Raw genomic sequence first — 12,500 nt, forward strand, 5'->3', positions numbered from 1 at the left:
TTAAATATAAGAAAATAATTTGAAATCACAAAAATCATGTAAAAACTAGCTTGTCACAGACTTTCATAATGGGCACAGAGATCAATGATGCAAGCAACTTTGTCCAAAGTCCATAGCACTTTTCATAAGGTTTTTGCCTCCGCAGAGGCAATCTATACGTCCTTGTGTAAAAAGGGTAAATGTATAAATTGGTAGATAATTGTGGGGGGAATCAATCCCTATTTGCTCAACCGGGCACACAAGTTGGTATTGGTATTGCTTAAATGCCGCACAAGTGGTATATTTGGTATTGTTCTACATGACTGAGGTGTTTTAGGAGTCAGGAAGTAGAGACTTGCACAGCGAACCAAAGTGCCGTTTGTGTTAGTGATTGAAAAATCAACTATTGAATCAGATCTGATACAAATCGAGTTGCCGGGCTCAGAAATCAGACTCAAATCAGAAACAGGGGCGACATGTTCAGCATATAATTGAAGTGTACCTCAACTGCCTTTCATACTATCTTAGGTGGGGGCAGATGTAGTGATCAAAACTATTACTACTCTTACTTGAGTTTGAACATGAAAGATCATTGAATAATGAAAGTTTGATCAATGAAAGTTCATTGATTATGAAGCAACTCAAGCAGCTGCTAAAGAAGCCTGCAAAAACATCCCCGCTTGAATAAATAATATAAATTTATTGTGCTGCACACTGGTCTCCACTGAGTTCTGCACAGTTAGCTGTTCAAAATACTGTATATCGCTTTAAATTTGTATATATCGTCCACAACAGAATATTGAGTTTCTGATTGGTCAATGATGAATGATGAATACATGTAGACTAAAGAGTGCAGAAGAGGTTATAGAGTGCAATTTGGAAGTTTGGAAGTTAATAGCAACAGAGTAATTTTGTTGACTAGGTACATAACAAACAGAAAATCATACGAACTTGCTCATTTATTTCATGATTTATGGTCACTTGTGTTATTTTGAAAGTTCCCTCATTCCACAAATCATGAAATGCATTTGATCAGCTCTCACATAGCTTGATATCTCAGTGGTAAAGCCATGATCTTGCACTTAGAAAGTAGATGCTTCTCTGCACTTCAAATAAACATAAATAATTCAACACTTATTCTGTGTGTGTGCATAAATAGCGTCAGAATTGATCCACACTTTTCACAAAAAAGGTTTTTTTCTTGCTTTATTCAGAGAAAATTTTCGCTTTCCAGCAAAGATAATTTTAGCTTAGCAATGCTTTGCGCAATCATTTGCCATGTAAGGTCAAACTAAGGTAGAGTGTATATGAACTGACAACCGAGATTGAGTAATGTTATGAGGATCTGAACTACTTTTAGTTTAGTTGTCATGCAATTCCAGACTTTTCTAGAATTATCTTACATCTGTACATGGTAAGTAATAGTAAAACTTTCTTGCCAGAGGGCTTACCCTAGTGGCCGGCTGTGATTGTGAACTTATGCTATGGATGCAAAAATGTGATGAAGCTATAATCAACTGCGACAACTATGGTGGAGCGATAACCTTTGACCTTGCTATATTGGGAGAGAACAAAGAAGGGAAGAAGATAAAGAGTTCAGAGTTTATTACGAAAACTTCCGTAAGAGATTGCGTACACAGAAATCCAGTGAATCATGGAAGTCAAACATCGTTGTCTTGAGTCGGAGGAACTTCCAGTTCAAAGTTCATCAAGATCAATACCTGTGTGGCCATGAAAGACAGCAAGCCTGCTTTATGAACTGCTTAACGTAATCTTTCACCTAAGTAATTGCTACAGTGAAAAGGGTAACTGCTCGTTATCACACTTCTGTTGCGTGCCTTATACAAAATTGTATCATACTTGGGAGTTTTTTTCATTTATGCCTTCATCACGGACATCTCTTAATGGCTATTCCAGCATGTAACAGGACACCAATCAAAGCACGAGAAATGAATTGAAGTTGTGAATTTAATACATGGAATTAGAGCATATTACATGGCCGCGTAGAGATACAAAATTTCTCTTCTCGTCTTGAAAAATATTCCACTCGTCAGCTGTGCTCGCACACTTGAAGAGAAATTTCGTCTCTGCGTGGCCATGTAATATTTATTAACACCAATCAAATACTAAATCATTTTCACGAAAGGCACCGAAAGGCACGATTTTCATATATACATGTGAGGTTGGGGTTAGGCATACTGTGTATAATAACCCTGGTGATTCTACTATCCATAATGTATTGTTGAATTATAGAATTTTTTATTTGCTTAGTTACATATTTCTCTATCTTTTGCTTACATTGATTTTGTAATGATCAAAAGCATGCAAGTCAAGAAAAAGGAATTTCATAATCTGTTGTTCAGAGGCCATTTTGCAGACTCTTGTACACATGTAAGTGTTATTTCTTTGAATGATCAAATAAACTGTTTTTTTTTTTAAAACTTTGTTGATTCTGTTTGTCAAGATGTATATATAATCATAAATCCAAGCTTTGCCAATATTTTGGAACAATTAATCCCCTTCAAGCACATTTTATTAATTTTCAACACTACATACATGTACATGTACATGTACATGTACATGTACATGTAATCCTGAATTTCGAAATTCTTCTATTTCTCCTTCTTTAACGTCTGGCTCGTATCCACATTTTCAAATTGTTGACCATTTTTCTGCTATATATTTGTTGTACCCTGTGACATCTCCACTCATTTGTGGCCTTTTGACTTTTTTTTCGATTCCGAAAAACCACTTCATACAGGATTTTGGCAATGGTTCTGTGAATGGTTAGTGTATGTTTTTTTACAAGCTGTTTCGTCAATATGACAACAAGTGGTTTGGTGACAAGTTTTTTTCTTTAACTGGATCACAAAGGTTATCTTTCATTGTTCTATTTGTGTTTGCGCTGAAAATCCAGCATCATTTTACTCACAAATCATTTCCCTTGGTCAGATTAAGACTTTGACCAAATTCAATCGCACCATCCACAAGAGACATTCTAGTGTTCTAGTAAGATCTGATGTTAATTTCCTTATGTCTGAGAGATCCTAGGTGTGGCAGGGAATGCTGGAAGCTCAAGGTAAGTGATACAATCCGTAGGTAGTCATGAAAAGGATAGGTGTGGCTATTGACCTGCAACATATATACCGGTATATACTGTATATTTTTTCGTATAAATATTGCATCAGGCTTTCTTAATTTACAGTTAGCAAATTCAGTTGGAATTAGACTGTTAGAAAAATCGTGAAGACCAGCTCATATGTTTATTTCTTGTTTATGCTGTTTTCAGTGGTGGACAAAACACAGACCCCCAGTCCATGGACTATCCAAATGGACTACCCTAGAAAATACTATTTCGAATGGATACCATTGGCCGTAAGAGGCATCTACATGTAAATTAGTGCTTAAGCCTAAACACCCAATTTAAATGGCCTTGATCATCAGTCTTTAAGTCTAAGCACCCATTTTAAAAAGGTTCACTTTCGATAACTGTTGTGATGACCAATTATTACTTCATAAGTGAAGAGAAACCAGTGCAAAACTTAGATTTATTCACACGTGGCCATGCAGCCAAAATAGAGGTAAGAGGTAGTCTATAGAGGTAGTCTATAGAGGTAGTCTACTTTAGGGTATATAGTCCATGGACTGGGGATCAGTGTTTTGTCCATCACCGCTGTTTTCATGTAAAACAACTAGCTGCTACATCACACCCTTCAAGTTGGATATCACTTTCAGTAACCTCCACACAGTAGTTGTGGTTCATACCACATTTCAGACATACATTACAGCTGTAGTGTTAAATATTCACAAAAACAAAATGATCACTTATTTCAATGCCAGAAACTCTCTTGTACCTGAGAACCATCTTCGTCATACAAGTAAATGTTCTCTAGGAAACAAGTCTGAAACAAGAACATAATAAATAATAATGAGCCACAAAAATGCAAAATAATAACATTTAAATGGAAATTACAGTTACTGTAGTACCAATTACAGGGAGCCATATTCATTTTTTAGCAAAGTCGTCGTCAGCCAGGCAATTATGTCTTATGATATACTTGCCTAGGCAAATTTTGGGTTGCCCAGGCAAAAATGTGGAAGTATAGAAAACGATCAATAAAATTACTTTACGCTCTCATCAGAAATTGAGAATTTTGACTCCAGTGGAGTATTAAGTTATCAGTGGTTTCAAAACAAGCTGGCGACTGCTGGAGTTCCGTTGGCTACTTGATTGTATGTCGCCCACTATTCTGGTCATCACAATGAACTCGTGACAAACAAACTCAGCGTTGCTTCTTATCCATAAGTCTTCAAGATGGCAGAGTAACTAGTTCCAATGATGTGGTTTGTCACTACATGTATACGTATCTTGATCTCGTTTGGGCGTTTGGTGACGTCGATTGCTTCTTCTTCTTTCGGTCACTTCCAGCTGACAGCATGGCAGAGGAACGAAAACATCAAACTGTAAACACACTTCTTTGGGTTCAAAATGTCATGATCCTCAGGTAGGTGAAGAAATTCGGCCAATACACATTGGCAGTCATTTTACAAGTTGTCTGACTTTGTTATTGTTCATTTGACCATTACGATTAATACACGTACATTGTTCATTATACCTATCATTATTTAACTAAACTAGGGTCGACTGATTTGATAGTTAATTAAGGGACATCATGGAGTCATGCCCGATTTAAATGAAAGTTGTTGGAAAATGCAAATTTTGTTGTCTGCATGTAAATAAGTCGTATCAAAAGAACAATGGATGTTCAGATTACGGTCTACGTGTCATGCCCAACTGCTTCATAAAAGAGATTCATACTGCTCTGCATTATAATTACGGTAAGGCAAGATGAAAAATCTTGAATTAAACTAGCATGAGTGTTGAAATCTGAAATTATTCTGCTAATTAATAGCGATAATTTAAATTAAGCAAGTGCTTCTTTTTTTCACTCTGCTGTTGAGTATTTGCACATGAGCAAGCGATTCAAGTGGAACCTAAACCTGCTTTCAAAACGTGACTGCGTCCTCTCATTTATTTTTGCCTTTCAAAATGGAGATTTTGAATGAAACTGCCACTGTCAGAAAGTAATGGTATAAAGCTGAAAATGGCATTTCTGAGCTTCTAGATTTCAAAATATTCTGGGGGAGCATGCTCCCAGACCCCCCTAGCTTCAGGGGCTTTATGACCCCTCAATTATTGTGACAACCACCTACTTTTCCAGAGTCAGCCAACTCATTCAAACCATTTGGGAACCCTTGTGTTACTTGCACAGTGGGAACCTGATTTACAACTTGGTCTATATCTGCCACAGCAAAATGTACTTGAATGTACCGTAGCTTATAAAGTTACAATTAAGACCCAAAGTTTTGATGCTCCTGTCTAGTGTCTTCCTTTAAAAGCTACCAAGATTTTGTTTTTCCTGTTCATAAGCAGCAGGTTCTGCTCCACTTGACTGTTTTCCTTTTTGCCGGAGGTGGCAAAAAACCTTAATGTAACTAACACAATATTATCAGCTGAGACCACGAGTTGCCCTTTGCTCTTTGCTAAACGACTTGCTAAAAACCATGCCAGCGGTGAGATACATGAAAATTGAGCCTTCATTTGCTTCATGGGAAATACTGCATGGTCAAAGATGGCGCCCAAACTTGAAACTTCAGTACTGAGGAAAGCTGCATGTTTATTTTTTATTTTCTGGAAGAAAAGCAATCGGAACAAAAGTACATTGTATATTACAACACTTGATGGCATTCACGAAAATAGACATTTATCAAAACTTCACTCGTCCAACGTTTGGAGTTATGCTCATCCGGACAGGGTTTTATTCGCCTGGTACGACCAGACAACTGCGAATATGGTTCCCTGCAATTATTGAAAAAATATATATTCAAGGTTCCAAATAATAATTATTATTTAAACATCAGTGCACAGGAAGGACCTTCCATACATGTACATAAGGGCTTGCTTTTCCCTTTTATGATCTCATTGAGTCAAATCACTCTCTCTTTTTTTGTGCTTTCCCAAATTGAATCAGTCAAGCCTGCTAGCTAGGAATTGCCAGCCATAAGTGTGGTTAATTCTATCTGAGGCTGGCTGGCCACAGTCAAAGTCTATCGATACCTATGGCAGTGACACCTTCCATTCATGCACGACAGTTCAGTAAATAAACAATCATTGACAAGGCTGTGCTCTAAAGAAAATTTTGGGGAGCCCAAAGGGCTCCCAAGCATTTCAGCCGGGGTGCCCAGCCCTCCAAGTTGGTTGCCTGAATTAATTAATTATTTATTGAATTAATTATCTGGAGATCAACAACACAGCAAGATCTTCATCCATCTCTCTCACAAAAAAACATTGCTGCTACTGCTCGAAGTCTGGTTAGCTCTAACCGTTGGTTAAGAGATAAAAAAAGCTATAGGTTTCCATGGTATTTATCGTTGGTTAGCGCAAACCATGCTTTGAGCAACCGGGCCTGGTGATCGTCGATCGGTTTCATTCTCACGCCATAATTGAGGAAAACGAGAAAAGTGGCAACGCCACCGATGTTTTTCAGGTTTAAAAGTGAAACAGTAAAGATTGTGGCAGGTTTATGTAAAGATGTTTGGGTCTAATACAGGTAAACCTTTTTACTGGTTAGTTGGGTTGAAAATAAATTTTCAAAACATGAATCAATGTTGCTTGATTCCTGTGGAGCTTTTGTGAAAACTGCCGTGAAACAATGAAACCACCGCGGCCCAAAAGCTATCAATTTTTTTTTTGAGCAAGTCATCTTGATCTGGACGAAAATCATTGCTACAGGACAGAACTAAAGTATTTTTTCCTTATATCATCAGTAAAATGTTTACTGGAACGATCTTTTTGTGGATTCCGTCGAAGCACCAGTCACAGAGTTATTTGTTTAGGGCATGCAATGATTTGTCACGACACCCTAGACAACGTGGGATTGCTCTGTTTCTACAACAACAACAAATATTTGATATCTTTCCTTTTTTTTTAATTTCGTTATTTCATATATAGGGGAAAAACAACCATAACAGCCGCGAAAAATCGTAAACATTTAAATTTGCATAAACTGCGATTCCCGGGTTCATACAAAAGTAAATTGCACCTCTTCGCTGGCCGCGCTTTACCACTGTCAGAGAAGAAGTAACAACTCTTTTTTTAAAACTATAACCAAGACATAACAAACTCCACTTTCCAAATTTAATGCTACTTTTTGAGAAAGAATTGAAACTCTTGCGGCTGCCATCCGTCTCGTGCAAAGTCACGGATTATGTTACATGTGAAATCATGTGGAACGGCCTTTGAACCGATTGTTTCATACTAAGAAAAAACGTTTTCGGAGAGGTTTTGTAAACTGTAACCACCAGCATATTAAATTTTTTAGCCGCCTTATCTGCTAGAAATACAATAAGCCAGAGTGCCGGCCGGGTGACCGGGTAATTTTTCTCACTCGCCCGAAGTCAAATGTTAGTCGCCTCAGGCGACTGGGCGCCGTTAGAGCACAGCCTTGATTGACAAACAGTCCACAAACATACCTTGCATTCTTTACAAAGGCCTCCCTTAAACAAAGGATGTTTTGCACTAACTCTGAGGTCTCCACAGGCCAGACAGATTCCTAAGGAATGAAGGTAAACTCAACCCTTTCCAATCCATCATCGTCTTGCGTTAGACAGGCGACTATTGGTAATGAAAGGGTTAAAGAACACTGGAAAGAACTCATCCAAAAAGTATAGTATGACTGTCCTTAAGACTAGAACCATAAAGTTGTTAATAGTCCACATCTCAGGTGAACTGAAGATAAGACATTTCAACAATTGACATCATATAGCAACATCTTCCCTGGTCAATTATTTTTGGTTAATCACACATTCAAGGCCATCCAAACAAGACCAGTCTGTAAATCAAGTAATGACAACTACACTGTACCACAAAAAATTGTAAGTTTAACAATGACATTATACTCCAGAATGTAAGAATTTTCAGCTACCCCTGACCTTCAAGCTCCTTCTTCCCAGCAACCACATCATCAAATAATGCTTGAAAGAAAGCAAAGATAAATCTGTTTTTCACTGTACATACTGTGACTAGCTCCCAACATCAAATCCCTCCCTGAGCACCTGTTAACTGTAGTTGTTCTGGGTACATACAAGTTTCTCTGGCATAAACTAATTCTTATTATGTATAGGTAGCAAACTGGCCCCTCTACCTGAATTACTGCCTAAAATTCTCTAAACTTTGTTTTGTTCACTTCTAGCAAAACAATAATCTGTTGACACCACAAAGGCTCTAAGGGGAACAGACATTTGACTTACATTCTCCTTATTTTATTTCATTATTATAAAGAAATGTTAAGAAGAGGGTGAGAATAATAACAAACAAAAATAACATTTTGTTCCTAATGTACACTCAACCAGAGGTCCTGGTAACATGATTTTTATACACGTTACACAGGATTTTCGTTTAAGTATTCACCAAGTGACTCGATCCTCTCACCACATACGATCATTTGTATGGTCCTGTTTAATGTACAGTTAGGGTGCTTGCAGTCCTTTGCATATCATCAGTCAAAATCATGTCCCCATAATTACAATGTATTCATCAGAGGTCTGAGAACCTTATCTGATGTGATAGATGTGTCACTTGCGAGAAAAATGGAGAAATATTTTAAATTATCGTCTACAGTTATGTATTGAATAAAAATACATGTATACAGAAAAACCACTTGTGGCAAATACCTGTATTATTTTGAAGAACACTTACATGCAACTCAATGGATAAAACAACTCAGCTATATGCAAATATGAGAAAAGGTGAATACATGTACCTTTTATATTCTCTGCCAGATTAGGTGCCATGACTGGTTTTCCAAATCTTGACTTGTGGTCTGAATCCTCTAAAGAAGTTGCATTCATAACAGCAGTTCTTGCAGCAACTCTGGTATCAGAACTCACATCCTCTAAAAAAAAAATAATTTGAAATGAATTCAGAATTTCAAATTTAAATGTTTAATTAACCTGGGTTTAACAAAATGACAATCAGTCACAGAAAAATGTAGGACTAGTCTTAACAGGAGATTCAGGTAGTTTCAATACATGTGACCTCTCAACGGGAAGATTTACACTAACGCTTTTACTTTGAACTGGTAAATTCCAACACTTTTCCCACACTTTTCCAACGGGTAACCAATCGCTTTTCCAACACTCTCAACGCTCCTAACCAACGGTTTCTTCAACACATTCCAATGTCGTCCAAAAATTCACAACGAGTTGTCAATTTTTCTAACGGCTTTCCAACGGCTTTTTAGTACTTTCAATGCGGAATACAAAGCCTATGGAACCAACGGATTTCCCGATGCTTTCAACTCCTGAGGAAATTCCAGATTTTTCACGACAAAAATTAATATCAAACAAAGGACGAGTTTACCCTGTGATCGCGACAATGTTGCGTACCAAAGTTCGAATCAGCATTCACTTTATTTTTTTATTATAATTGTTTCATGGAAAATAGGATTTCTTTCCTTTAGTCGCCAATTAAAATGTCTGTGTGAACATTAGAATGTTTTAGATAACAACTCCATCATAAAATCTTCATTCACATTCACAATTATTATTAATCCTGAAACATTATTTTTTCTTAGTGAGCCGTGCAACGCATAACATATCCATCTTGTGAGTTTTTCAATGATGCCAGCTCGCTATACACAGTAAGTTATGTGAAAGGTACTCATGGAACAAAATTACTAACAAATTAAGTCACTGACAGTGTTCTCTTAGAAGGAACAAATCTATCAAACAGGGAATGCTTTAATTTTAAGACGTTCAATGGAAAAGCATTAATGTCTGTTTTCCCCTGAGAGGTCACACAGGCATGCTTCAATTAACAAAAATCAGTATTCATTTCATTTAAAATAAATGCTTTGAAACCATGTTTCACTAAACATCTTCAAAACATGGTCATGGTTTGGTGTGATTGGGGCATTAGTCTCCTTGCCACACTCCCCACTTGCATTCTCTGCAGGCTTGCACTTAACCACAGTAATGGCAAAATAATAATTTATTAATAGTTTAGGTAACAAATTCATACCACATCAATCAATGCGTGGGTGAAGAAGGACTAATTTCTTAGCAAGGAGGAACTAGGCTGGGGCCCAAAAGTGTATGAACCAGAAGAACACTCTAACCAGCAGCCCTCTGTGCATACCAGCAGAAAGACTCAAAAAGCAGATAAGGACATGTCATGTATTAGGAATAAGTATAATTATGTCACAGGAGCTTCCTACATGAACAGTGAATGTATTTTCCAGTTGTTTTACATTATCCAAAAAGGGGTGTCGAATAGCGAATAGTCACGAATAGCGAACAGCGAATAGTCCCGAACAGCGAATAGTACGAATAGTGCGAATATTGGCGAATAGTCTCGAATAGTGACGAATAGTAATAGTGGTAAATAAGGGTGGAGGGGGGGGGGGATAGTGACGAAATGATGACCCAGTACTTCCTGGTCAACTACGCAGCAATGTGGGATGGAATTTTCCCGCTAAAAAAGCAGAGTTATGTCGGCGAAGGACAGCTTGAGCCCTGAGAAGAAAAGGTAATAAATGCACTGAAATCCTGTTGCTTATTTGGATAATTAATTAGCGCAACGGTTATCAGGGTTGCTCGTTTGCTTCTTTAATCACAAACCACTTGCCTCACATTTTGATTTTAGTCCTTTTTACAGAACGTGTCTCGCCGGATCGGACAGCACAGATGAGGATGATGAAATGTGAGCATCTAAAATTTATGTTTGGGCCCCACTGTGCGAGGAGATGATCATGAGCTTGATGTACAAATGTATTAATGAAAGTGATTTATATTTTTACATTTTGATTTTTGTTCTCCTTTAGAGTGTTTGTAAAAGCATGCACGAAACTCTCATTCGATGACAGGTGAGCATATTATTTGCTTTCATTACGAGATTGTTCAGCATAAGGCGATGACTATTGAAGACTATTCGTCACTATTCGCGACTATTCGTCACTATTCGCACTGTTCGTACTATTCACTATTTGCGACTATTCGCTGTTCGCTATTCGGGTTTTCCGGAAACCCTCCAAAAAGACATCAAATAGTGATCACTGATGAAACTGAACCACAGTAAATGTCAGGGTATAGGCTGACTGTAGCTTGTTGTTTTTAGCCAAAGCTACAATGTACATGTGTATACCGTCAGTTGGTGCAAATCCTTTTGGCCCACTTGGTTTGAATCCACTAACAGCCCACTGTACCATCATCTCTTGCCTATCCCTCTCCCCCAGTGGCTCTTCGTTTTGCTCCTCAGTTTGCTTGGCTTCAATCTTTGCTTTCCTGGTTGCTGTTTTTTTCTTGATTTGTGTTGTCTGTTTATTTGAAGTTTTTGTAAACACTTTCCTGCATCTTCTGACAGCCACCTAATGTCAATGAAACTACTTTTTAAAAATTGTGTCCACGAGAATTAAAGCTAAATTGGTGCAAAATTAATTTGACCAGTTCTTTTTGTTACTATTCTCAATTGCCATAGCCAAATAGAGTAAAACCGAAAAAAAAGAATAGGACATGCAACATCAAATACAAAATAATGTCATTCAAATTTTATTTTTTTTAAAAACCAGTTCACATTTAATTTTCCTCTGTCAAGTTTCCCTTATTGCATATTTCATATACTTAGCAATATTTATGCTTAAGTTTAAACATACATTACTTCCTAACAACTATTCTGGACCTACTCAGCGGAACGCCATGTGATCACTGCATATCTGAGAAATTCTGATTTCTACATCCTACAATTTAACAGCATTAGGCATGGGAAGCACTCATTGAAGTTCTTTGGACCAAGACTTCAAACTTCACCCAGAAGACAAAGAGAGACAAATGCTAATGGCCTTCATCACCAATATTAGAAAAAGAGATCTCGCTAGCTTGGTTGAGAATGACTTTTGTAATGGCAACTGCCCCACGTGCAGTTCCCGGAATTATAGATATAGAGTTTCATTAAGTAAGCACTAATTAATGGAAATGTATTTAATTACTGTACAGAGTGTATATAGTTATTGTGGCCTAAGGATTTTTTTTTGGTAAATTTAAAGATTATTGTACTGGTTTTAATTAGGATAGGGTTGCCGACTGGTAGCCAATTATAGGCTAGCTAGAAGACTGACATTTAAAGTTATTACTATTATTAGACACTGTCAAATAAAAATAAAAATTGAACTGGTTTTTAACCCTTTCAATCCTGAGAGTGACACTTTCAGATTTTACTCTGTGTAATGGCTAAGGTTTTTATCTTTTTTTACTCGTCAATGAGGGCTACTTCAGGGATGAATGGCTTAAACCATTGGGTACACATACATGTATCATTTAAGAGCATGAAAATATGGAAAAGAAAGACCCTTTTCCCTCTTCTTAAGTGAGACTTACAACACCAGATGATTTTACTCTTCAGTGGGGCCACTTTAGGAAAGGATCCGGCCTGATCACTGAGTATACACATACAGTACGTACATATG

At 37.3% G+C, this 12,500-nt stretch overlaps 1 protein-coding gene across 1 annotated transcript in view; it reads right to left on the reverse strand.

The window, feature by feature from the left end:
* Nucleotides 1-12,500, reverse strand: part of LOC138052266 (DNA (cytosine-5)-methyltransferase 3A-like) — a 42,086-nt gene that overhangs the window by 14,412 nt on the left and 15,174 nt on the right. The window contains exons 6-10 of the mRNA XM_068898703.1: nucleotides 11,183-11,405; nucleotides 8,802-8,933; nucleotides 7,972-8,013; nucleotides 7,513-7,592; nucleotides 3,834-3,881 (exon numbers count right to left, since the gene is read on the reverse strand). Coding sequence (XP_068754804.1) covers nucleotides 3,834-3,881; nucleotides 7,513-7,592; nucleotides 7,972-8,013; nucleotides 8,802-8,933; nucleotides 11,183-11,405 — 525 coding nt within the window. The remainder of the gene's footprint in view (nucleotides 1-3,833; nucleotides 3,882-7,512; nucleotides 7,593-7,971; nucleotides 8,014-8,801; nucleotides 8,934-11,182; nucleotides 11,406-12,500) is intronic.

This window comes from Montipora capricornis, chromosome 1 (genome assembly GCF_036669925.1).
Source record: "Montipora capricornis isolate CH-2021 chromosome 1, ASM3666992v2, whole genome shotgun sequence".
Classification (NCBI taxonomy): Eukaryota; Metazoa; Cnidaria; class Anthozoa; order Scleractinia; family Acroporidae; genus Montipora; species Montipora capricornis.